General features: G+C 30.2%; 15 protein-coding genes across 15 annotated transcripts; 10 read left to right on the top strand and 5 right to left on the bottom strand. All coding sequences in view use genetic code 12, as the record gives it.

Annotated features, from left to right (window-relative positions):
- Positions 1-4: 4 nt before the first annotated feature.
- MEX67 (Mex67p) lies at positions 5-2166 on the top strand. The gene has a single exon (XM_064880704.1). The coding sequence runs from the start codon at positions 189-191 to the stop codon at positions 2070-2072; it is 1884 nt and encodes a 627-aa protein (XP_064741117.1). The 5' UTR covers positions 5-188; the 3' UTR covers positions 2073-2166.
- SPT14 (phosphatidylinositol N-acetylglucosaminyltransferase) lies at positions 2167-3659 on the top strand. Its single transcript, XM_064880705.1, has one exon. The coding sequence runs from the start codon at positions 2282-2284 to the stop codon at positions 3626-3628; it is 1347 nt and encodes a 448-aa protein (XP_064741118.1). The 5' UTR covers positions 2167-2281; the 3' UTR covers positions 3629-3659.
- A 27-nt stretch (positions 3660-3686) lies between these two features.
- NIP100 (Nip100p) lies at positions 3687-6420 on the bottom strand. The gene has a single exon (XM_064883290.1). It carries the CDS (start codon positions 6332-6334, stop codon positions 3725-3727), a length of 2610 nt encoding a protein of 869 aa, XP_064741119.1. The 5' UTR covers positions 6335-6420; the 3' UTR covers positions 3687-3724.
- RJT21DRAFT_117448 (centrin) lies at positions 6421-7210 on the top strand. Its single transcript, XM_064880706.1, has one exon. The coding sequence runs from the start codon at positions 6533-6535 to the stop codon at positions 7124-7126; it is 594 nt and encodes a 197-aa protein (XP_064741120.1). The 5' UTR covers positions 6421-6532; the 3' UTR covers positions 7127-7210.
- A 173-nt stretch (positions 7211-7383) lies between these two features.
- Positions 7384-8529, top strand: MRPL40 (mitochondrial 54S ribosomal protein YmL40). The gene has a single exon (XM_064880707.1). The coding sequence runs from the start codon at positions 7487-7489 to the stop codon at positions 8438-8440; it is 954 nt and encodes a 317-aa protein (XP_064741121.1). The 5' UTR covers positions 7384-7486; the 3' UTR covers positions 8441-8529.
- On the bottom strand, positions 8530-10037 carry RPT4 (proteasome regulatory particle base subunit; the record flags this gene model as incomplete). Its single annotated transcript, XM_064880708.1, has 1 exon — positions 8530-10037. Exon 1 carries the CDS (start codon positions 9791-9793, stop codon positions 8531-8533), a length of 1263 nt encoding a protein of 420 aa, XP_064741122.1. The 5' UTR covers positions 9794-10037.
- Positions 10038-10323: 286 nt separating this feature from the next.
- RJT21DRAFT_12247 (uncharacterized protein) lies at positions 10324-11575 on the top strand. The gene has a single exon (XM_064882418.1). It carries the CDS (start codon positions 10452-10454, stop codon positions 11445-11447), a length of 996 nt encoding a protein of 331 aa, XP_064741123.1. The 5' UTR covers positions 10324-10451; the 3' UTR covers positions 11448-11575.
- Position 11576: 1 nt separating this feature from the next.
- Positions 11577-13285, top strand: GCD1 (translation initiation factor eIF2B subunit gamma). Its single transcript, XM_064882436.1, has one exon. The coding sequence runs from the start codon at positions 11743-11745 to the stop codon at positions 13180-13182; it is 1440 nt and encodes a 479-aa protein (XP_064741124.1). The 5' UTR covers positions 11577-11742; the 3' UTR covers positions 13183-13285.
- Positions 13247-14329, bottom strand: RJT21DRAFT_117452 (uncharacterized protein). The gene has a single exon (XM_064880709.1). It carries the CDS (start codon positions 14231-14233, stop codon positions 13388-13390), a length of 846 nt encoding a protein of 281 aa, XP_064741125.1. The 5' UTR covers positions 14234-14329; the 3' UTR covers positions 13247-13387.
- Positions 14330-14455: 126 nt separating this feature from the next.
- Positions 14456-15294, top strand: SEC22 (SNAP receptor). The gene is made up of 2 exons (XM_064880710.1): positions 14456-14530; positions 14639-15294. Exons 1-2 carry the CDS (start codon positions 14497-14499, stop codon positions 15247-15249), a joined length of 645 nt encoding a protein of 214 aa, XP_064741126.1. The 5' UTR covers positions 14456-14496; the 3' UTR covers positions 15250-15294.
- Positions 15295-15337: 43 nt separating this feature from the next.
- RJT21DRAFT_12266 (uncharacterized protein) lies at positions 15338-17570 on the top strand. Its single transcript, XM_064882464.1, has one exon. It carries the CDS (start codon positions 15389-15391, stop codon positions 17546-17548), a length of 2160 nt encoding a protein of 719 aa, XP_064741127.1. The 5' UTR covers positions 15338-15388; the 3' UTR covers positions 17549-17570.
- Positions 17571-18419, bottom strand: RJT21DRAFT_12267 (uncharacterized protein). The gene has a single exon (XM_064882468.1). It carries the CDS (start codon positions 18366-18368, stop codon positions 17592-17594), a length of 777 nt encoding a protein of 258 aa, XP_064741128.1. The 5' UTR covers positions 18369-18419; the 3' UTR covers positions 17571-17591.
- Positions 18420-18565: 146 nt separating this feature from the next.
- Positions 18566-19864, bottom strand: RJT21DRAFT_12270 (uncharacterized protein). Its single transcript, XM_064882476.1, has one exon. It carries the CDS (start codon positions 19727-19729, stop codon positions 18581-18583), a length of 1149 nt encoding a protein of 382 aa, XP_064741129.1. The 5' UTR covers positions 19730-19864; the 3' UTR covers positions 18566-18580.
- Positions 19865-19948: 84 nt separating this feature from the next.
- Positions 19949-21673, top strand: RJT21DRAFT_4378 (uncharacterized protein; the record flags this gene model as incomplete). Its single annotated transcript, XM_064884553.1, has 1 exon — positions 19949-21673. The coding sequence occupies one exon, from the start codon at positions 19949-19951 to the stop codon at positions 21671-21673; it is 1725 nt and encodes a 574-aa protein (XP_064741130.1).
- A 953-nt stretch (positions 21674-22626) lies between these two features.
- TPO4 (Tpo4p) lies at positions 22627-24802 on the top strand. The gene has a single exon (XM_064880711.1). The coding sequence runs from the start codon at positions 22892-22894 to the stop codon at positions 24704-24706; it is 1815 nt and encodes a 604-aa protein (XP_064741131.1). The 5' UTR covers positions 22627-22891; the 3' UTR covers positions 24707-24802.
- Positions 24803-24943: the final 141 nt, after the last annotated feature.

Consider the following 24943-nt stretch of genomic DNA (forward strand, 5'->3'; position numbering starts at 1 on the left):
GTTTACCCCAATGTAGTAATTAATGGAACTAGTCTTTGTTTATTGGTCGTGTATGGTTCCAAGTTTTGATGCGAAAAATTCAAATTCCGAAAAGTCTTCACTGTTAACAATTCTGGCATAATTAAATTAATACTACTGGTTAACAATTTATAGGTACAACTAGTACTAGAAATCTTATTTCTGATAGTATGAGTTATCGTGGTAGAGGTAGAGGTGGTGGGTACCACAACAACTACAATAACAATAATGGAAGAAATAATTATAATCATCAAAATGTCGATCTGTACGTGACTCAAAATTCGATTCCTATAGAAATTATGGGTTGGAATGGAGCTAGTCTGGAAGAATGTATAAATTTTATATCAAGAAAATGTAAGATTGTGGTGATGAATCATAGTGTGGATTCCAATACAGGAATATTAAAAGGTTATGTAAAAACTCAAGATCAAGCTAATGAATTATTGAATTGGTCAGGAGTTAAATTTGCTGGCCAATCATTAAAATTTACTAAAGGTACTAATTCATTTTCTAATAAAATGAGTCAATCTAGTGGTAATAGTTCAAATACAATTGAAGTCATAACTCAATTTATTAAATCCAGATATCAACCTGATATTAAATTACTTAATTTAAGTTCAGTAAAACATGATCCTCAATTAACATCTCAAGGATTTTTCAATAGTATTTCAACATCTTCAAAATTCTTTCCAGCTTTAATGAAAATAGCTGGAGAAATTAAATTAGATGTAGTAAGTGTTGATTTATCTGGTAATGAATTAACAGATTTATCATCAATTAGTACTTTGGCTGTAACATTCCCATTATTACAAAATTTATCATTACAAAATAATAATCTTTCAAGAATTAAAGTATTTGAAACTTGGAAACGGAAATTAAATTTCTTAAGAGAATTATTACTTAGAGGAAATCCATTAATGAATAATGTATCAAGTCCATCTGATGTAGAAAATATAAAATTTGAAGTTATGAGAGCTTTCCCCAGATTAATTGTGGTTGATGGTGAAATACTAAGAAATGAACAAGCATTAAATGAAACTTTATCATTTGGATTTACTGATAAATCAAGTATGTTTTTCCAAGATGAAGAAATTAGAAATATGGCAACAAATTTCATATCAAATTATTTAAAATTATGGGATTCAAATAGAGCTGATTTAATGGTACTTTATCAAGCAGAATCTCAATTTTCTATGCAAGTTGATTCATCTCATCCATATATTATTGAAACTAATGCAAATTCTAATAATGGAACTGATTTTGGATATTATTTATCTAATTCACGTAATTTAACTAGAGTGTCATCTGCCAAAGCTAGAGTTAGTCGAGTTGCCATTGGACAAGAACAAATTTTCAAATCATTTTCTCAATTACCCAAAACTAATCATGAAATTTTAACTAAACCAGAAAATTTCAGTGTTGAAAGTTATAGATTCCCTCAATTAAATGGGATTATGATATCTATTCATGGTAGTTTTGAAGAATTAGCCAAGCCAGATAATACTGAAGGGTTACAGACTTCAATCCCTACTGGTCCTAGGAATAAATTCAATAATCATCAAAAGCATAAGACGATTCCATTAGGTAAAAAGAGCTTTGATAGAACATTAGTAGTGATACCAGGTCCAAATGGAGCTATGATAGTAGCCAGTGATCTTTTATTGATCAGACCTTATTCATCACTTGATGCTTGGAAGCAACCACAATTAGCTCAGCAACAACAGCAACAACAACAACAACAATTACCACCACATGTCAATACTCCTCCACCATCAGCCCCACCTTCTTCAGGATCAGCTACAATACCACCAGTTTCTGGAATTCCAGGTGCTATTCCTGGTCATGGGCCTTCAGTAGCTGACTTACCAGCAGAAGTTAAAGCTAGTCTTAATCCAGTCTACCAAGAATTATTGGTTAGAATCATAGTTGAGACTAAATTAACTTTACAATATGGTTTAATGTTGTGTGAACAAAGTCATTGGGATTACCAACAATGCATAGTAAACTTCAAAAATTCAATGGCATCTCTACCTAGAGAAGCATATGCTCCATAGTCTAAGGTGTCTATTCTCCTACATAGGTTACACTTTATAGTTTATATATATTAATCGGACATTAATCTTCACTATATATTTTGCAATTAAGATATTTTTTTTTTTTCGCGACCAATGCAGGTTTGGGCCGAGACATCACATGTGTTAAGTCCGGTTAAACAACGCAGTAGTAACTATACCAATTACCGTAAATAACACTCACAAATGCAATGGGGTATAATATAGCGATGGTCTCGGACTTCTTCTTCCCGCAACCGGGAGGAGTCGAGTTTCATGTCTATCATTTATCTCAAAAATTGATTGACTTGGGACATTCAGTCATTATAATTACTCATGATTATGGATCAAGAAATGGGATTCGAACATTAACTAACGGACTAAAAGTTTATTATGTACCATTTTTTGTTCTCTATAGAAGTTCTACATTTCCAACTGTATTTCTGGCATTTCCAATTCTTCGAAATATTTTTATAAGAGAACTGATAGATATTGTTCATGGTCATGGATCATTATCAAATTTATGTCATGAAGCTATATTTCATGGTAGAACTATGGGATTAAAAACTGTATTTACTGATCATTCATTATTAGGTTTTGCTGATGTAGGATCTATACTTGGTAATAAAGCTTTAAAATTTACTTTAAGTGATATTGGTCATGTTATTTGTGTATCTCATACTTGTAAAGAAAATACTGTATTAAGAGCTTCATTAGATCCATTAGATGTTTCAGTAATTCCTAATGCAGTTATATCTCAAGATTTTTATCCACCTCCTCCTACTTCTTCAAATAAAAGAATTAAACTGAAAATTATTACTATTGTAGTAATTACAAGATTATTTCCTAATAAAGGTGCTGATTTATTAATTGCTTGTATTCCTGAAATTTGTAAAGCAAAACCTGAAGTTAATTTTTTAATTGCTGGTGATGGACCTAAATTTTTAGATTTAGAACAAATGAGAGAGAAATATTTCCTTCAAGAACGGGTATCATTAATTGGAGCCATTAAACATGAAGAAGTTCGTGATGTAATGGTTCAAGGTGATATTTATTTACATCCTTCACTTACAGAAGCTTTTGGAACTGTATTAGTTGAAGCTGCATCATGTGGTTTATATGTTGTAACTACTAAAGTTGGAGGTATTGCAGAAGTATTACCAGGTCATATGACAAGTTTTGCTGAACCAGAACAAAGTTCCTTAGTTAATGCAGCTTTAAATGCTATAGAATTAATTGAAAAGGGAGATTTAGATACTTCAAAATTTCATTCAGAAGTTGCTAATATGTATAGTTGGGCTAATATTGCTAAAAGAACAGAAAATGTTTATAAATCCATGGATACAGGTGATCATAATGTTGATTTATATCATAGATTAAAGAAATATTACTATTGTGGAGTAATTGCTGGGAAATTATATGTATTATGTGTCATAGTTGATATAATGCTATATGTAATACTTGAGTTTCTATATCCTGCAAATGAGATCGATAAAGCTACAAAATGGCCCAAGAAAATAAAGTCCCAACATGATGATAATAATGAAGTTAATAATTAAATTAATTTAGTTTAGTTTAGTTTAATTTAATTTAATTTAATTTAATTTAATTTAATTTGATGTAATTGTATTTTATTTATTTTTAATTAACTTAATTTAATTTAATACTCTATTTAACGATGCATCCAAATTAGTAAGTCTTTCCTTCAATACTAAATTGTAGTGTTTTAAATTGTTCTTTGAGTGTTCTCCTATATTAATGGATGATACTTGTAAAGTCAATTCTCGAGCACGTTTAGAATATAACAATAATGAATTATTACCTTCATTAGTAAATTTGTTAGGAAGTAAAGGTTTACTTAACCATGCAACTATCTCTGATACATTTGGTTTTGGAGAATTGAGTCGAGCAATTTGTTTTAATAATTCAATTTGTGATTTTAAGGCATTTTTTTCAATATCATTTATCTCTTCATTCATACTTCGAGATTTTGGTACAGGTGTAGTATCACGTTTAATACTTTCTAACCTTTTTATCTCTAACTTTAAAGAATAATTAGTAGCCTCTTCAGTTTGAAGTTTCTTCTTCATAGTTTCACATTCTTGTTGTAATCCTGATACTTGTTTCATATATTCATCAAAAAATTCCAGATTATTGACAGACATTGCTTTGGTATTTCTTTCTAAAATTTGAATATTTAATTGAAGTTCATTTATAATTCTATTCTTTTCAATTAATTCTAATTTCATAGCTTTTGAATCAACTTCAACTTCTTTGACTGAAGAATTACTCTCTGGTACATTTCCTTCATTAATTAATATATCTTGAAGTGAAATAGCTTCTATCTTAACCGTAGATATAGTTATAGCTAAGAAGAATGCATAATTAGAATTAACATCAGATAAACCTTCTATATCAGTTACTTTCTGAGCTTCTAGAAAACAGATCTCATCAATGGATTTCCAAACAAAATTCATTAATTTATTAACAACTTCTTCATCATCATCTCCAATAGTCACATCAAGCATTGAATCATTTTCGTAAAAGTTAAGATTATTGAAGCTTTTGGAAAATATATCTATCTTCTCTACAGAAATTGTATAGTTTTCACAATGTTCATAAGAACGAATCGCATCACGTAGGACTTCCAATTGATGTATAAAGGAATTCTTTAAGAATATTAAATTCAATTTGGTTCCGAAGATAAATGAACTGGAAGAAGTACATTCCAACCATGTTTGACAAAATATAGGAATAAAGTTCAAATCCACTTGTTCCTCATTTTTTAAAGAATCAATTGAAGATGCTAACGATGATATCAAGTTAATAACTAAATTCTTGACGGTTTCAGGATTTGAAACGTCCATACAGTTGAACTCCCAAAACTTTATCGACATGGATATAAATTTGATTAATGTCAGGATCATGAGCTTATCTCTTACTGAGTCAGAAAATTCTAATATACAATCAGCTAATACACTAGATCTGTTAAGAAGGTACTCGATACTTATAAGTAACTTATGAGTTGAACGATTTTGTAGAATTGTAATTTCTTCAATGATTAGGTTTTCAATAGCTTGAGAAACTTTAGCCTCTATAGTTTTAGCTTTATTTAAAGATACTACTTGTTTAAGTTGAAGATTTAACTTTTCAATTTCATTATTAAGTTGAAGTAATTTATCTTCTTGAATAGTATTTGTTTCTAGTGGTACATTCTGACTAAGCTTTAATTTGAGTTCATCAATCATTTGTTTATCATTCTTAACGATTTCCAGTAAATTTTCAATATCAGCTTGTAGTCGGGATTCAACATGCTTATGATCTTCTTCTATACTTTTATCCAATTCGGTCATTTCATCAATGGATTTAGTTAATTCATTAAGAGTTTCTTTCAATTGTTCATTTTCTGTCGTTAAATTTTCTACCATGGATTGTAAACTTAGAGTTGAATCTAACTGATCTTGTAAGTTTAAGATTTTAGCTTCAGCATTTCGTAATTTATCTTTAACGAGTTCAAGTTGATTACTCAATTCTGTCTTATCTTTTACTTCTTGTGTCAAAGAATCTATTTCATTCTTTAAATTAAATTCATGACCTTTACTTATGTTATGCATACTTTCCAATGCTAACTCTAATTGTTTATTTCTTTGTAACACCACTAGTACATTTTCATCAGTACTTTCATTTAATTGGCTCTTAACTTCATCTTCTATTTGTTTATTAATTTCAACTTCTTCTTGTAATGTTAAATATTCTTCTTGTAAATCTTCATACTTTTCTTGTAAAGTTGTTAGACTCATCTGAAGTTCTCCTACTGAACTCTCATTAAATTCATTATTTACTTCCACCATCTCAATTCTTTCTTTTAATCCATGAATTTCATCATCTTTCATTCTTAACTCAACTTGCATCTTATCAATATCAGATCTATAATCATTTATAGATACCATTGCATGTTGCAATTTATTTTGCAATTTTTCCACTACCGCATATAACTTTGGGGATGTTGTTGGTTCACCATTAATGTGAGTAATTGAAGATTTCTCAAATGAAACCATTGTTTCTCTAACAAATATACCATAATTACCTCCTTGTTTCTCAGTATTAAAATATCTCTTACCGTCTATTGATCCATCATTTTTACCTTGAACATGATCTAATTCTATACCAACCCAATTGCCAGGTGCAAACCCCGTGGTACCAATATATCGCACTACCCCTGAATCATTTCGCACATAAACTATTTGACCAAGCTGTAAAGTCATTTGTTCGCACCATTCGATCAATAGTTAATTGACAAGATTATTGTAAACATACCTAACGGACGATCGCTGAATTGTCCACACGCGCTTTTTTCCAGTGAATGATAAATTTGTAGTGCTTAAACATTACCGTTGGTTTACAATTTAAATATATATTTATCTATATTTATACTTTATACTGGTAACACTGTAAACTTGTGAATGTCCAGATTTACCGGGAATCGAAGACAAGTGGAAGACAACCCAACGATGTCCCAACTGCATAATAATTCATTACTTTCAGGAGGAAGTAATAATAATAATGTTAATGTTAATAAGAGAAATACTGGTAATAGTAGTTTAGGTAATCTTAAAACTGAATTATTAAATGAACAAAAACAAGAAATTAGAGAAGCATTTTCATTATTTGATATGAATAATGATGGATGTTTAGATTATCATGAATTAAAAGTTGCCTTTCGAGCTCTTGGATTTGATTTAACTAAACGTGAAGTATTAGATATTATTCATGAATATGATACTGATGATTCTAATCTTATTACATATGAAAATTTCTTTAAAGCAGTAGGAGAAAAGATAATAAATCGAGATCCATTAGATGAAATAAGGAGAGCATTTAAATTATTTGATGATGATAATACTGGTAAAATAAGTTTAAGAAATTTAAGAAGAGTAGCTAAAGAATTAGGAGAAAATTTAACTGATGATGAATTAAGAGCAATGATTGATGAATTCGATCTTGATGAAGATGGTGAAATAAATGAACAAGAATTTATCAATATTTGTACAGAGTAGTGGTATTGTAAGGTTACTATTCTGTAATATACTATACTATTATACTATTATACTATTATACTATTATACTATTATACTATTCTATCTTATACTGTATTATATATTATACATCAAAAGAGGTAATTTACTACTGATGAGTTCATTACCCCTCTACTTTTACTTCTTCCTATCTACTTTTATAATGTACAATGTCTAGCTTTTACCTTCATATTATATAGTATGTAGTGTATGGTCGTGCGTAATTCAAATCGATTCATTTTTCAAAAGATTTTCAAGTTTTTCAAAAAGAATTTTACCATTTTTCAATAAGGGACCAGAGACAGTCTTAGGCAAACAAGACAAAAAAAATCATTATTCAAGATGTCATGGACACATCATATTAGCAGATTTGCCGTAAACCCCATAAAGGGTAAAATTCTGGCTACTAAATATGAAGCAACCATGAAGAGAATGAGTCTTCCATTCCAAGGACCTAGTGAAGGATTAAAAGTTCCACCTCATGAAAGGAGAACTCAAATTGAAAAGGGGATAGTAACAGGTGATTTGGTATATATTAATGAAGGGGAACATAAAGGAAAAGTCAGTAGTGTCATTAGATATTTAGAAGAAAGTGATTCATATATGTTGAATAATGTAAGTGAAAAGACTCTTATTCCAAAACATATGTGGGGACCAGGTGCAACTTCTCATGTATTTGATTATCCTATTCCAATTCCAGCATCTCATATTAAACTTGCTGCAAAGGATAAAGATGATTCTGGTAAAATAAATTATGTAGTGGCTGATAAAATCGCATTCAAGGAAAAATATTATGATGATAGATATCATCAATGGTTACCTAGAAGATTTGTTAAATTTCATGAATCAATTGAAATCCCATGGCCTGAACCAAATTCTTTAAAGGATGATCAATATTGTACCATCGAACCAATAGCATTAGAAAAATCTTATGAATTACAAACGATAGCCAAACCTCCATTTCCAAAAGAATTATTATCAGAATTTAGAAATCCATATTCTCATCATAAAAAGCGGGTATTTACTGAAGTACAAGCTAGAAGAATTAATGCTCCTAATATGCCATTATCAATGGAACAAAAGATATATTTAGCCAAACAAGCTTCTAAACCAAAGAAGGTACTTGAACCATTAACAGAAGAAATGAAAGAACTTATTGGATCTAAGATGGCCGAACATATTAATAAGATAGATAATCCTGCTTTACTTGGACATTTAGAACATGTTTCTAAAACTAAAGTCCCTGATTTTGAAAAGACTTTGAAATCAATAGAGGAAAATCAAACTTCTAATTAGTAAAAAGTTCTTATAGTCATTTACAAACTTGTACATAAATGCTTAATGATTAGTTTAATTATATACTTATACTTAATTTACATGAGTAAACTATAATTTTTCGTAATCTAATTTACCTTCTAGTTTCTTTACATCAGCAACTTTTCTTACAGCTTTCAAAAGATCATTTTGAGTTATATAATCTCTATCATCTCTGATGGCAAAGAAACCTCCTTCAGTAATTACATTTCTTATATCAGCACCATTGAATCCATCACTCATTTTAACTAATGCTTCAAAATCAAATTCTCCTTGTTTAGATACTTTAGCTGTATGAATTTTAAAAATTTCTAATCTACCAGCTTCATTTGGTAAAGCAATTTCAATTTTTCTATCTAATCTACCAGCTCTTAATAATGCAGGGTCTAAAGTATCTGGTCTATTGGTTGCCATAATAATTTTAGTTTGACCTAAAGTATCAAAACCATCCATTTGATTTAATAATTCCATTAAAGTTCTTTGAATTTCTCTATCAGCAGATGTACCTTCACTAAATCTACGACCTCCAATTGCATCAACTTCATCCATAAATATAATACAAGGTTCATGTTCTTTAGCATAAGCAAACATTTCTCTGATTAATCTAGCTGATTCACCAATATATTTATCAACAATTGCTGAAGCTGGTGAAAAAATAAAATTAGCTCCAATTGTGGCAGCAACTGCTTTAGCTAAAAGTGTTTTACCAGTACCAGGTGGACCATATAATAAAACTCCCTTTGGAGGTTTAATTCCAACTCTTATAAATAATTCGGGATTTTTTAAAGGTAATTCAATAACTTCTCTTAATTCTCTGATTTGTTCATTTAAACCACCAATACCATTAAAAGATATTTCACCAGGTTCAAAAGTTGTCATATTATAAACTAATGGATCAACTTCTCGAGGTAAAATTCTCATAATTGTTAAAGTAGTCATATCTAATGATACTCTAACTCCATTTTTTAAACTTTCTTTCTTAATTGTATTACGACATCCAACAATATAACGTGGACCACTTGATGCTTTAACAATAAATCTATCATCATCTAATTGTTTTAATACTTCACCAATTATTTGTCCGACAGATTGTAATGCTTTTATATCATTTTCTGTTTTATCATAATCTTTATCTAAATCTCGAATATGAAGTCTAAGTTCCTTTAACTTAGCATCCCAATTTCTATGATCTACTAACTTCTCCTTGAATTTTCTTAATGCTTGTTCTCGTTGAGGATCTACTGGTTCACTTGTTGTTTGTGGTGCTGTTGTTTCTCCATTTCCTTGTTCGGAATTTAAGGCCGCCAAAAGTGGATCGGTTTCTTCAGTACTCATTATCTGTTTGTTTGTTGTCAATGGTTTAATATTACTAGTTATAGAGATCTTATCCTCCTGTATTAGACGTTCACTTTGAGGTTGGGTCTTTACTAGTGGCAAAAGTGAGACTGAGTACAAATTGGATGGGGCACGACCTTACCGTGTGATCACGTGAAAAGCTTTAAATTATTAAATATACATAATTGAATATATAAAATATAATACTAATTCATACTTGTATCTAATAAAGATTGACGGAAAGATATGAGGATAATGAGAGAACACTGAAGCTCAGTTATAAAGTCATTAAAAGAAATACAGTTCCTGTTAGAAGTAGGTGTGTTGATATTTACTAAATGGTATATACTAAAGCTACGTCGTATAGATTTTCAAACTGATCTAAAGTTTACATTTTATTAGAAATTTTAGTTAGAATAATTATTACAAATCTTATATTAAATAGGTAAATTTTATCAACGACAAATTACTATTTATTATATGTTTAAATAAATCATTGATGCTACATGGTAGCGCCCAACATCACCTGTCCTCGCATTTCCACACATGTGAAATATCACCCAAGTGTCCAGTAACTTTAAATGCTTTCGGCTATTGTATGGTTCTTGTTTTATAATATTAGCCAATTACGTAGAATTCTGTTAGTATTGTAACCGGTATGTCAATTCCATTTGTTAGAGGACCATTCACAGGTGGGTTTACTGCTTTTTATAATGGATTATTCCCTGCAAAACCACTGTTTACAGAACAAGATTATCCCAAATTAGATGGGAAAGTAATTATTGTTACTGGTGCTACTTCTGGTGTAGGATTTGAAGTAGCTAAACTATTATTAGGTACTACCGATGCTAAAGTATATATATTTAGTAGAAATAAAGAAAAGACTGAAAATGCCATTAAAAAATTAGAAACAGAAATTGCCACCGAATACAGTAAGAAACATCTTAATATTGGATCAATTTTAATTGATTTTGCTGATTTAGATACTATTAAACCGGCAGCTGAGAAATTCTTACAACAAGAAGATCGTTTAGATATTATCATTCATAATGCTGGAGTTATGCAACCACCAGATGGTAGTAAAACTAAACAAGGTTATGAATTACAATTAGGTAGTAATGCGTTAGGACCACATTTATTACAAAAATTCTTAGATCCATTACTCATTAAGACTTCTCAAACTAATGAACCAGGAAAAAGTAGAATAATTTGGGTAGCTTCTACTGCACATTATTTTTCTCCATTAGGTGGAGTTAATTGGGCTGATATTAACTTTGAAAATACTACAGGTGCTTATGCTATTCATAAATATGGACAAAGTAAAGCACTTGGAATTTTGCAATCTCGAGGATGGCATGCGGCTCATCCAGAAGGATCAAAAATCACTAGTGTTTCTTTATGTCCAGGATTTTTGAATACTGAATTACAGAGATATGGTTCATCAATTGAAAAGTATTTGGGTTCATGGTTATTGAGTCCTGCTAAGTTTGGAGCTTATACTGAATTATTTGCTGCTTTATCTCCAGAAGTTAAAACAGGAGATTATATTCAATCTTTTGGAAATGTGGTTACTGCTCGTTCTGATTTATCTAAGCCAGAGTATATCGGTAAAGCCTGGAAATACTTAGATGAGGAAGTCGAATCGTATTTATAAGTACATAGAGAAGTGTAGTTGTAAAATAGAAAGACATTCATAAATGTGTGTGACTCACATATATACGCCTCTGTAAGCTGTTACATAGTCAGAATCAGTAAATCAATCGTTTATATTGCTACTATATATCAGTTAGGACTCTATCTCCTCACTATTGTATGCATAGAGTCATAGTGTCATAACCAAAAGTTTCGCATATTAAAAACATACTGAAAAAAAAAATTCAAAGATGCCGATTGCAAACTGCCCTAAAAGATCAGATCCAGTCTAATTAAACAAATTAAAGTAGTCCACCATGGAGTTTCATGCAGTGATAGTTTGTGGGCTGGGGAAGTCACTTTCTCCCTTTTCGAGAATTCGATCAACTGGGACTCCAAAGGCCCTTTTACCCATAGCAAATAGGCCTATGATTGATTATGTATTAGAATGGTGTGAGAAGGCATTCTTTCCTCGAGTTACTATTGTAGCCGATTCAGATTGTCAAGAAGAAATTGAACGAGCTATTGGGAATTTTAAAGTTAATTATGCTAAAGTTAAACAAGAAAATGCCGATGAATCTGGTGTTGACTCTAATGATGGACATAATACAATTATAGATGTACTTCCTCTTGATACTGATAATACTGGAGAAATTCTTCTTCATCTTTATAAATCTTCTTCATCTTTAGATGATTATAGAAGTTTTGTCATATTACCTTGTGATTTCATTACTAATTTACCTCCCCAAGTGTTAATTGAAGCCTATAGAAATAAAGAAGATAGTGATGTGGGGTTATTAGTTACTTATTATAATCAATTAGATATTGAAGATAAAAAATCAAAGATATTTCCTAAAAACTATACTATTTATTCTGAACTTTCTGATGGTAAATGTCAATTATTAGATATGTATTCTAATGAAGATATTGATTTCCATAAAGCATTACAAATAAGAACTCAAATGTGTTGGAGACATGGAAATTCTACTATAAGTACAAAATTATTAAATAGTGGAATCTTCTTTGGATCTAAAGATGCAATCTTTAAAATATTTGATGAAAATCCTGATAAAGTAACCGATTCATATTTCAAAAATAGACCTATTACAAAAATTGTTAGAGATTTAGGTAGAAGATCTTGGAGACATTCATCAGCTAAAGAAACTATTGGATGTATAGTTTTACCACAACAAGCTACATTTTTCAGAAATAATAATTTACCAGTATTAATGGAAGCCAATAGATATTTCATGAAAGCTCAAGCTATTGCTAAGGCAACTCAAGGTAGTGGTCAACCTCAAAAGGATAAAACAGCTGCTAATGTAGGGATTGATTCCTTAGTTGGAGATAATACAACATTAGGTGAAAGAACTAATGTTAAAAGATCTGTGGTTGGATCTAATTGTATTATTGGTAAACGTGTTAAACTAACTGGTTGTTTAATATTAAATAATGTGACTATTGATGATGATGTTCAATTAGAAAATTGTATTATTGGGAACAATGCTATTATTCATAGTAAATCTAGATTAACTAATTGTAATGTTGAGTCTACTAATGAAGTTGTTAAGGGAACTCAAGCTAAAGGTGAAACTTTATTATGTCTAAGCTTAGAAGGATTAGTTGAAGATGAATCTGCATTATCTGAAGAAGAAGAATCACTGGAAACAGATGAAAGTGGATCTGATTTTAGTGATGATTATGATGCAGAAGAAGATGAATATGCCGGTAACGAAGATGGTCTTTTCGCTTATTAGGGATATCTACTTTATAGAACTCTGACATTTATAATCTATGATTTATAATTTATAATTTATAATCTACATTTTATAATTTATAATTTAATATTTAATATTTATATATTTAATATAGTAACCTTGTATAATACTAGAGCTCTATATAATGCCAAAGTAATTAAATGCTATCATAAATTCATAAAGATATATTACCATACCGATATAATTATATCTTCTTTTTCTTGGGTGTACTACCAGAATCATCTTGAATATTCTTCTTTCTAGTCATACCTGATTCATTATCATAATCATCATCAGATGATGATTGTGATTCACGATCAGTAGAATTGGATTCATTATCACCTTCTTCTTGAGAATGATTTGAATGATTAGTTGATTGCATTCTTAATTTGCGTCTTAGTATTGGATCATATTTCCTATTATTTCTGAAATTAATGCGTTGTTTATGGGTATGCTGAATAGATAATGGAGTAATACTAGATCGGAAATGTTGGCTTGGTCTAAGGTCCAGAGTTAATGTGAATTCATAATCAACAGGTAATTGAAAAACAGATGAAATATCAGGAACAGAATCTGATACTGGAGATGAAGGTGGTCCGGTTATGGTAGTTGTATTTGTATTTGTATTTGTAGTAGTATTTGTATTTGTAGTAGCAGATGTAGTATTATGACTATTGGTAATTTCAGCTCTTCTAGTTAATACCCAATTTTCTACATCTCCATTCAGAGCTATAACATCTAATAGATCATCTAAACAATCTAAATAACCCTTGTTATGAACCAATGATGAGAAATTATGAGTTAAACGATATAAAGCCGCCACCGATTTGGCAGCATTGGCAAATTCAACTTTATTAGAAGATGATCCTTCACCACTTGAAGATACTGAACTATATAATGAAGCTACTGATTTAGCAGCATTCTTAAATTCTGTTGTTAATTCCCGATTTAACTCAGTAATAGATGCTTCACATACTGGCTTAGTAGCAGGAAGATCTGATGAAAGATTCGATAAATCCATACTCTTCTTATTCTTCTTAGAGACTCCCATATTGGCTTGTTTATATAGATATATATATATGTGTATAGATGACTTCTATGGAATGTTGTATCTTTAGTAGGTTTGTTTTATAGTTACACATCGTCTCTTCTCCCCTTAATTAAAAAAAAAGGCAACCGCCAGATTCTTAACTTTTTTTCTTGCCTGCATAAAACTGCTGCCCACCATAGTTAAAGTTTAGTTAGATTCTTGAAAGGTCCGATTGATGGTAAATAGTAACTGTACAATAACTATAAGAAGTGGTAATAAGTACAATGGTTAGATCAACATTAATATATAGATATGATGGTATGTATGAGAGAATTAAGTTACCTTAAACTTTTTTAATTTGAAGGGATATCAATTGATCTATATATCGAAATAATTATACTAACTACGTGTTCCCTAACTTTATAGCACTTCCATTATGTGGATCAGTAGATGATGATAATGATTCTTCATTAATGGATCAAAAGAAAAAGTGTAAGATTATAATTAGTCGAATTACTCCCAATGCAGAACCTCAAGCAACCATTGAATCAGGTAATTATAATATTCATTATTTAATTTCTAATAGCATTATATATCTTTGTATAAGTGATAAATCATATCCTAGAAAATTAGCATTCTCATATTTACTGGAAATTAGTAGTGAATTTCAAAATTCTCATGGTCAAGATGCATTAAGTAGTACTGCTAGACCTTATGGATTTAGTTCATTTGATAATTTTCTTAGTAAAACTAAAAAGATTTATCAAGATCAAAGAGCTCAATCTAATTTAGATAAATTAAATAATGATTTAGCTGATGTTAAAAAGGTTATGACTAAAAATATTGAAGATCTTTTATATAGAGGAGATTCACTTGATAAAATGAGTGATTTATCATCAATCTTAAAGAATGATTCCTTAAAGTATAAGAGAAGAGCTCAAAGAATTAATCTTGAAGCCTTGATAAAACAATATATACCTATTGTAGGTGCTGGTTTAATATTTGTCTTCTTAATATGGTATATGTTTCTTAGATAGTAAAATATAATGTATGCACATAATTTATCTATATATAAAGCGAATTTTAATTTAATGTAATATAATGTAAACACAAATAAATTATGGTGCGGAGTTTATCAACAGTGCTTAAACTAACTAATTACAAAAGTAGTCATTAATGTCTACCAACGATAATGAAAGCGACAATTCTGTGCGTGGGAAAGTGTCGCTGTCGCTCTCACTGGCACAAATTAAAGGTCCAGTATCATTAACTCCGACATCTATATTACCATCCAGTAGTGGACCAACCTTAGCTCTTAACTTAGAGAATGTTAGTAAAGGAGTAACGAGAGCAATTGATTATACATCAGATCAATTATTAAGTTCAGGACCTCGACTATCAGTAGTTAGTTCTGGTTCTACTTCAGATTACTTATTACAACGTCAAATTAGTCAGGAGGAATATGAAGGATTAACCGAGGATTTCGAAGGAGACGAAGATGATGAAACTGAAGATCATGATACTGAAGAACTACATAATATAATAAGTGATATTATACGATATGAACGTAATAATACTATTAATGTTAATTCACTTATGTCAGAAATATCTTATCTTGATTTGGATATGTTCCCTAATCCTGATGGGTTAGTTGATGAAATGGCTTATTATAGACAACATATTGAACCTAGTAAATCTGATAGTCAACAAGAATTTCATTATAAGAATAAGCATTTCTTTATATTCTCATTAGCGGGGAAACCTATCTATAGTTTTAATGGATCAGATGAAATTATAATGGGATATATGGGGATATTAACTACGATAATCTCTACATTTGAAGAGAATATTAATGAAGAAATTAAATCCATAATGGTGGGTGATAGACTTAAAATAGTTGCACTTAATAAGAATCCAATTGTGTTGGTATCTATTTCATCCATCAGTTATGAATTAATGGCTTTAAATAAATCAGATTTGGGTTTAGAATTAGATGATGAAATTCAAACTAATGATGATAAGGAAGAAAATCATACCATTAGAAGTAAAGAAGATTTGATTCTAATCAACCAGTTAAGTACTATATACAATTATTTATTATCTATACTTTCAAAGCCGGTCATTGAAAGAAATTTTACAAACAGAATGAATTATGATTTACGAAGGATCTTGACTTCATTAGATTTTCAGAATATCGATGCTTTATGTATGCGATTGAGTTATGGATTACCTATAACCAAGGAAATTGATAATAACTTACTAGATACTTCAAGTTTTGGTTTTTTCATTAGTGAATTATTAGATTCATCAATACAAAGTATAAATATCACCAATACAACAAGAACAAGGTTAAATAACATATTATTATCTTGTAAGAAGCTAAAGATAAAACAACCAGAAGAAGTCAAGTCCGATGCGATTTCATCCTACTTTTCTAGTGTAACATCTTCAGCCGTAGAAGAAAAGTATTTAGCTGAAGATTTATTATTTTCATTATTATCTACTTCCAATAAAATCCTTGGATATATGAAACCAAAAAATCATTCGTTATCTAATGATGATCTTAAAATAGTATTAAATTTAATTAGTTCTAGTCTGAATTCTTTACAATTTACTGAAGACTTATGGGTACCATTATGTTTACCAAATTTTAATCCTAATGGATTTTTATATGTATTTGTTAAACGAATCAATTTATCAGATTATTTTAAATCAGGAATTCAAGTTCAACCATTAGACATTGTACTCATAAGTAGTAACAAGAATTCATTCTATCAAATGCAAGAAGTTTCCATTCATATAATTTATATGATTATTAAAAATGTGGATGTTTTAAATACCCTTACACAAGAGTTAATTAGTTCAAGTAAATTATCCATATATAAGGATATTAAAGTTCCAACCATCAAACATTTCATTTACAAATTAAAAAAATCTAATCAGTTTATTATGAATGATATAATCCATGTCAATAACGATAGAAGTATGAATAGTATATTACAATTGATATATTTTTACTCGGTATTACATAATACTAAATCAGTCAAGATTAGAAGTAAATTAAGGTCAACATATAATAAGTCAAATATATCATCAACTACAATCCCATCTGCTACTTTATCTGCTATTCCAAATATGAAATTAACATACACTCGATGGAATTTTCCTCATACATCAGTTACAGGGTTTATGTTATCTGATAATGATTATGAGTTCTATTGTCTTTGTAACGTTCCTGTAAGTTCTAAAGATTTAATCACCCATACCTTAAAGATCATAAAATGGTGTGAAAAGAATAAAAAGCGTTTATTTTTTGGATCGGGAGTAGTATTTTGAAAATTTTGGTTTCTATATATATATAAGGTTTTATACATACTTTTTACTTTAAAATAGAAGTTTCTGCCGTTTTAAAGGCTTCTGATAATTTATCTGAATATTGTTTATGTAATTTATCGAATTTAGCCAACTCTTTTACTTCTGCATCATTCTTCTTATTACTCTTTAAAGTCTTTTCAAATTTAGATCTAATTTCAGCTCTTATGTTACCCAATGACTCATTATGCTGCTTAGGGTTTGCGTTCTTAAATTTTTCATAAATTTCTTTCAAATGTTTAGCACTCTCCTTTTTTGTTTCTGAAGTTATAGGTGGTAAAGGAACTTTTAATGCTAATTTATTAGTTGGATCAACTTGAGCACTTAAATTCAATTCTGATCCTAAAATAGTATTAATTATATGTTTGGCATTATTAGGATCAAATAATGTTATAACAAAATTACGACCCTTAACTGATGTTTGTGCTAAACTTGTAAAAGGAATGAATTCATCATGGATTTTAACTTGTAATTTATTAAATAGATTAGGGTTACTCTTACCTAACTTAATTTCCAGAGCTGCCTTGTTGAATTTTTGAATTAAATTTTCAAACCTAGTAGTGGCATCATTAAAGTCTATAGTTGGAGCTTCAACTTGTATTTCTTCTTCTTCTTCTTCTTCTTTAGCATTACCCTTTTTATTATTCTTTTTACCTTTACCTTTAGCTAAAACAATATTTGATACATGGAATGATCGTTGTACAACGAATTTTTGTGCAAGAACTTGTCTTTGAATTGGCATAGAAGCCATTACTCTAAAATTACGCAAGCTAACTCCAAACATATTCGTGTGTATGGTTATTTAAGGGGAAGTTGCAAATTGAATAACTCAACCGATATATTTTTATTTTTTTTTTCAAATTTTTCAGATTCAATTATCATGCGAGCATATATTGCAAAATAGTTTTAAGGGTCTATATGTTTTTTTCTATATATATGTATAATTATAGAGTCACTATAGAGTAATTATAGAGAAATAAGTGTCTATATATGTAATTATATAGTTGTTTCATTTTCCTTATTACTAGAAATTTCTGCAGTTAGCTTCTCTAATACAGTGAGGCATCCTTTAGCTTCTTTACCTACTTCTCCACCTTCCTTTATAAGATTATTTAAGTTTTTAGTGAGGGGGTGCAAGAAGATATCTATAATTATTTTACGTCTAGTAGATATATCTTCTGTTGATAAAGTATCAAGATCAGCTATATGGAATTTTCCATCATCACTCGATCCTGAATTCATAGATTCTTTATCTGTACTTGAAATTTGTCTACGAGGCATATCTGCTGTGAATAACTTTAATGAAGTAAATGGTTGACTAGTAGTCGGTACTAGATATTTTAAGGATTGTGGATGTGTGAGTATAACATTCTCTTCATCTATATCATTATTTTTTTGTTCTTCAATAAATAAGGATGCATTTAAAAATGATTTTAATATTGATACATGATGACTTCTGGCCTTTTTAACCGATGAATTACCAATAGTTGAACTTGTAGTAATAGCTAATGATACAGATTTTTTATCGGTAGTTAATGTCCATGACATTAATGTAAAATAACTTCTAAGAGTCTTTATAAAATATGATTTTACTAATGATGATGGTGCATGTTCTATTAAGATGGCTAAGAACTTACTGGCTGAATTTCGTATTTCTGGTTGAATATGGGTCATGGCTGAATGAATAAATAAAATGATGGATCTGATATGTAAATCAAGTAATCCTGGTTGCTTATTGGCACATTCCGTCAATAAACTAATTAATTGGGTTCTTACTTGCATAGATGTATCTAATATTAATGGAACTGTTGAAGCTACTATTTGCTTATAAAGTGATGGATTATTAGCTGGTAAATGGTTTTGGATATATAAAAGTACTTCCTTTCTGGTAGATGAAGAATGATGTTTAGTTAAAGATAATTGATGAGTTAAATCAATATCTGTTTGACTAGCACTACCACTACTTGTACTACTACTTCCAGCATTACTAACCCTTGATTGTATAGATTGATTGGGTAATGAGATGGTCTTGGCTGTGAACGATGTATCGGTATAATTATCTGGTTTTTTGGCGGTTTTTCCTACTTTCAACTTGGCCTTGACGAAATCCTTCTGCTTCTCTGTTCTCTTTCTCTTGGAGGCCATTATAACTATTTAATTCTGTTCTGCAACTATTGATGTTAACATATATAACCTCAAACTAAGAAGCATCTCTTCGCTAACTTTTTTTTTTTTCGCTACTGCGCACACTAGCTTAAAACGTAAACAAACAAAAGTGAAATATAGATCTATAGATCACCAGCAGTTATACAAGAAACTGTAAGTGCTACAATATATAATTATAGAGAGTAGATTATATGTATAATGTATAATACTAGTAGCCGAGGGGATTACGATGGGAAGTTTTTGAAATCACTTTCGCTTGAAGATTCCGGTGATGACTCCATATATCATACCGTCAATAGTCATAGTAATCATTCAAGATATGAAGATGATACTGAGTACATGGACATTGATCATACTTATGATACATTAATGCATAATATATCTAATCGAAGTGTACATTATGATTCTAGTCGAGAAACTCCAGAAATAGAAATGAAGGATGAGGATTATGAAGAAGATGATGATCTTATTGATCTCACTCTCGATCTCCAACTGTCTAGAAGTACTCCTGTTACTAAATTGTCGGTATCACATTCTACACCGGTACAAGAGAATGAATTAACGCATATAAAAGAAAATCATAAAGTTAATGTTTATAATGATAATATTAATGATGATGAAGAAGTTGATGATGAAACTCAGACCAGCTTTGTTTCTCATATATTCTCACCCACTACACTTGGGGCTCAATTAGCCATTAGAAAACCACAATTATTACTATTGCCAGGACCAGCAACTTCAGATAATACTAATGAAGACATTCTGGAATCTGTAGAAGAGTATGATCTTAGTGATTATAATAATTCCCATGATGATAACAAGGAAATCATCTTGCGTCAACGACACTTCAGCTCCTTTTCCAATTCTAATTCTAATATTTTCTTAACTGGCAACAAAAGAGCTGTTGAAGTTGAAGAGCCAATTGAAGCTACTGAAGGATTTATTCGGAATGATGTACAATATCCTACATTCAATAGTGGTATGTCGATGGGTCCCAGTCACAGTAGTTCTAACAATATTTCTGCATCACCATTTATGCAGGGTACTCATCAACATATCCACAATCATCACCAACCAGTACAAATCCTACATCAACATCAGCACCATCATCATTATTATTATAATAAAGAAGATAATTCTACTAAAAATTCAGATTCATCAGTAATTGTGGGGACTGATATCAATAAAGATAAACAACAATTAATTCATGCCTATCCAACACATGCTAATCAAATTAAATTACCTTTACCATGGAAATCCAATATATCACCTATTGAAAGAATCCCATATTTATTATCTTCGTATTTACAATTACTAATAAATTGTGCAATATCGGCTTATTCAATATATCTAGTAATTAAAGTAATTTCCGTGGTGAAACATGACATAAATATTAAATTAAATGAATTTACGGCCAACGTAATGGTGGAGATTGAAAGTTGTAGGCGGTCATATTTTGATAATAATTGCACGCCTGATTTAATAGTGCCTGCATTAGAGGCTCAATGTTCGTATTGGTCAAAGTGTATGAATCAAGTAACTACGAATGGTGGTGGTAATATATCTATAATTAGTGCAGAGACAGTTGGGATAATTCTTAATTCATTTGTGGAACCTCTCGGATTAAAATTCTTTTTAATAATGGGGTTACTGGTCATAGTTTTATTCTTATTAAATTTTATGTTCGGTTATATTCGTGCAAAGACGTATTATGGATGGCAAGATTATCCTAATTATAATTATGGAATATCTAAGAATAATCATATGACTGATACTAATAATAATAATAATAATAATAATAATAATTCAACTATGCAACAGAAATCATTTAAACTTTTATGGCCCAGCCGTGAAGAGGGGATGCAACAGCAGAAGCTAGACCCTATGGCTCATGCAGAACAACGTATTGTACTGACGTGGTAAATTGGCGATCTGGTCATTTTTAAATAGATACTATAAATATATGTATATGCAAAGGCGGTTAAAGATACACAAAATACGAGATGTAATCTTAACGTCTTTATAATTATTATTTTGATTAAGGAAAGGATTGCGGACTTAAACGCTGATTTTTTAAAAACTCCGACACGGTCCAGAACTTTGCTATTATGTAGCTATTGTAACGTGCCTACCTACTATAAAATAGAACCAAGCAAATCGGCAGATGTTAACACATTTAAGTTTCATAATATAATATATATTTTATAATATATATTTTATAATATATATTTTTAGTATCGATAAGCCGTTGCTGTGGTTTACGTGCAAGTAGGAAAATAATTCCGTTCCGGTGTTTAGGTTTTGACACATGGTAGAAAACTTCTTCCTCGGTAAGTCGCACCTCGTATCTTTTGACTCCTTACAAAAGAAATTGCGTTAATGACGCTAAAAACCGTAACAATCTGTGCATCATGTCGACGATAAGATACTAATGTGGTTAGCCACCTTATCAATACGGGTTGTTAATAGGGGTTAGAAGTATGTTTACACCTCTATTCGTATCCCGTATGGATCAGGCCGAGGAACAACTTACGAAGTATAAGCTGTTGCTAACTAAAGTAGGCACAGCTTCTTGGCTACAGAATTAAGTAAACTAAAAATAATTAGCAACTTGGCATCGGCTAGGGTTGACAATAAATGTGGATGTCAGCAATCCTTAACATACAAGTACGATCATGAAGAAAATAAATAAGATTTTTATTATACAAATTATAAGGCATCTTCAACCGTGCTACATTCCATCGATTCTTTGCATATCATTTTATATTTGGATCCGGTTAAAATAATTACACTTTGATTGTTGTATTTTCTAAATAGTGGCGGAACTATTATGCATATATACATACATATTTTTTTCATCTCTAATTAATTAAAAGATCACTACTTAGTGTATTTATACACATTACTTCGCTCTTATCCTTAACATCGACTAATTTTATAGTGTTAGCATATCTAAGTTTAATTTTACTTATCTTAGTCCAACTAAAAGACCTCTTATACATTAAATTAAGGGGATTAAGACCTTAACTATCGTCTCGCTATTGTAGTTTGGATTGCCGATCTAAACTCTAAACAAAAAAGAAATTTTCAAGACGGGCTTTCGCGACCGCCTAACAAGTATAAATTTTGCAATTGTTCAATATGGAGGTTCCTAACTCCACTATCAATAAAGAAATAGAAGAACCAGAAGTTTTACACAATCAAATAGCTTCCGGTCTGGCTTCAGGAGCAAGTACTTATGTTAATAGACAAGAAATAAGTGATGAAGAAGATCAACATTCCGTTTTAACACCCAATGATTCCACTATAGACGAATTGTCAGATGAGAATTTTGTCACTAATAAGTTTGGGCATCTGGATAACATTCACGATGAAGAGGAATTAAAAAGAATTGCAACGATTGAAAGAACTCAAACTCATAAATCCATTGATCAATATCTTCAGAAACAGTTAAGTAGAACTTATACGCATATTGATGACGAAGAAAAAGCTCAAGGAATAATAGATATACATGATTTAGAATGGGAGTCTCCACAAGATCCAGCTAATCCAGCCAACTGGAAGAAGAGTAAGAAATGGTTTATTACATTTGTGGTGGCTATATTAAGTTTATGTTGTACATTAGGTTCATCTTTATATACCACTGCTATTCCTGAATTAATGATAAAATTTCATTCATCACAAGAATTATGTATTGCAGGATTAACATTTTATATGTTAGGATTAGCCATTGGTCCTGCACTTACTGCTCCATTATCTGAAATTATAGGTAGAAAATTTATCTATATAATTACATTACCAATTGGTATGTTATTCACTTTAGGAGTACTGTTTGCAAAGAATATAGAAACAATTTTAGTATTAAGATTCTTTTGTGGATATTTCTTATCACCAGCATTAGCAGTAGCAGGTGGAACCATTACCGATCTTTGGAGTGAAAATCCCAAAGAATTAGGTCAATCTATTGCATTATTCTGTTTAGCTCCATTCCTTGGTCCTGTTTGTGGACCAGTAATAGGAGGATTTGCTTCTGAACATAAAGGATGGAAATGGACTTCTAGTTATATTTTATTAATGCTTGCTGGAGCTATTCTTCCCCTTGTTTTAATTATTCCTGAAACTTATAAACCTATTATTCTTTCTAGAAGAGCTAAATCACAAAATATTAAAGTAAAAGGTCCTGTATTTTCAATTACTTTCATTAATGATGTTATTAAAAATGATTTAGTTAAACCATTACATATGTTGGTAACTGAACCTATTGTATTTTTCTTATCAGTTTATATTTCATTTATAATGGCAGTATTATTTGGATTTTTTGAAGCTTTCCCTATAATCTTTGTTGGAGTATATCACATGGGATTAGGAACTTCAGGATTACCATTTATTGCTGTAGGAATTGGATTATTTTCTGGTATAGTAGTATTTGGTTCAATTAATAGAAGATTATTCTTTAATAAGGATGGTACAGAAAATATTAAATATTCTAGTCCTGAAGGTGTATTAATTATTGGTAAAATAGGTTCATTGGCTATGCCAATATCCTTATTTTGGTTGGGTTGGACTTCTAAAGAATCCATTCATTGGATAGCTCCTACCGCCGCTGGTATACCATTTGGATTTGGATTGATTATGGTATTCTTTAGTGTATTATTATACTTTAGTAAAAGTTTCCCCACAACCAATGTTGCATCAGCTTTGGGTGCAAATAATATTTTACGGTATAGTTTTGCTTCAATATTTCCATTATTCACGGTACAAATGTATGATCGTTTACATATAGGTTGGGCTTCATCATTATTTGCATTTATTGCATTAGCTTTAGTACCTGTTCCATTTGTATTTTCATATTATGGTGAAGCATTTAGAAAGAGATCAAAGTATGGATATGAAGCATATGAGAGGGATTTGAATTTTGATTCAACCGAAGAAGTAAAGAATTTTACTGACAACTAAAACTAAAGTGGATGTGTTATAGATTAATAGAGAATATAGATAAATAAATACATAATAATTTGTAATTCAATGAAGTTAATAGAAAATAGAGTGTGTATATTACTATATGGTAGCACTGCGTATTGCACCCACTTAAGTTCTCTTCTTAAATTAACCACTTCCACCATAATAACCATAAAAAAGTAACAATTACGTTATATCTCAGACATAACTGTCCTGAAATACATATTACATTAT

This window comes from Scheffersomyces amazonensis, assembly GCF_036850825.1.
Source record: "Scheffersomyces amazonensis strain UFMG-HMD-26.3 chromosome Unknown RJT21scaffold_1, whole genome shotgun sequence".
Classification (NCBI taxonomy): Eukaryota; Fungi; Ascomycota; class Pichiomycetes; order Serinales; family Debaryomycetaceae; genus Scheffersomyces; species Scheffersomyces amazonensis.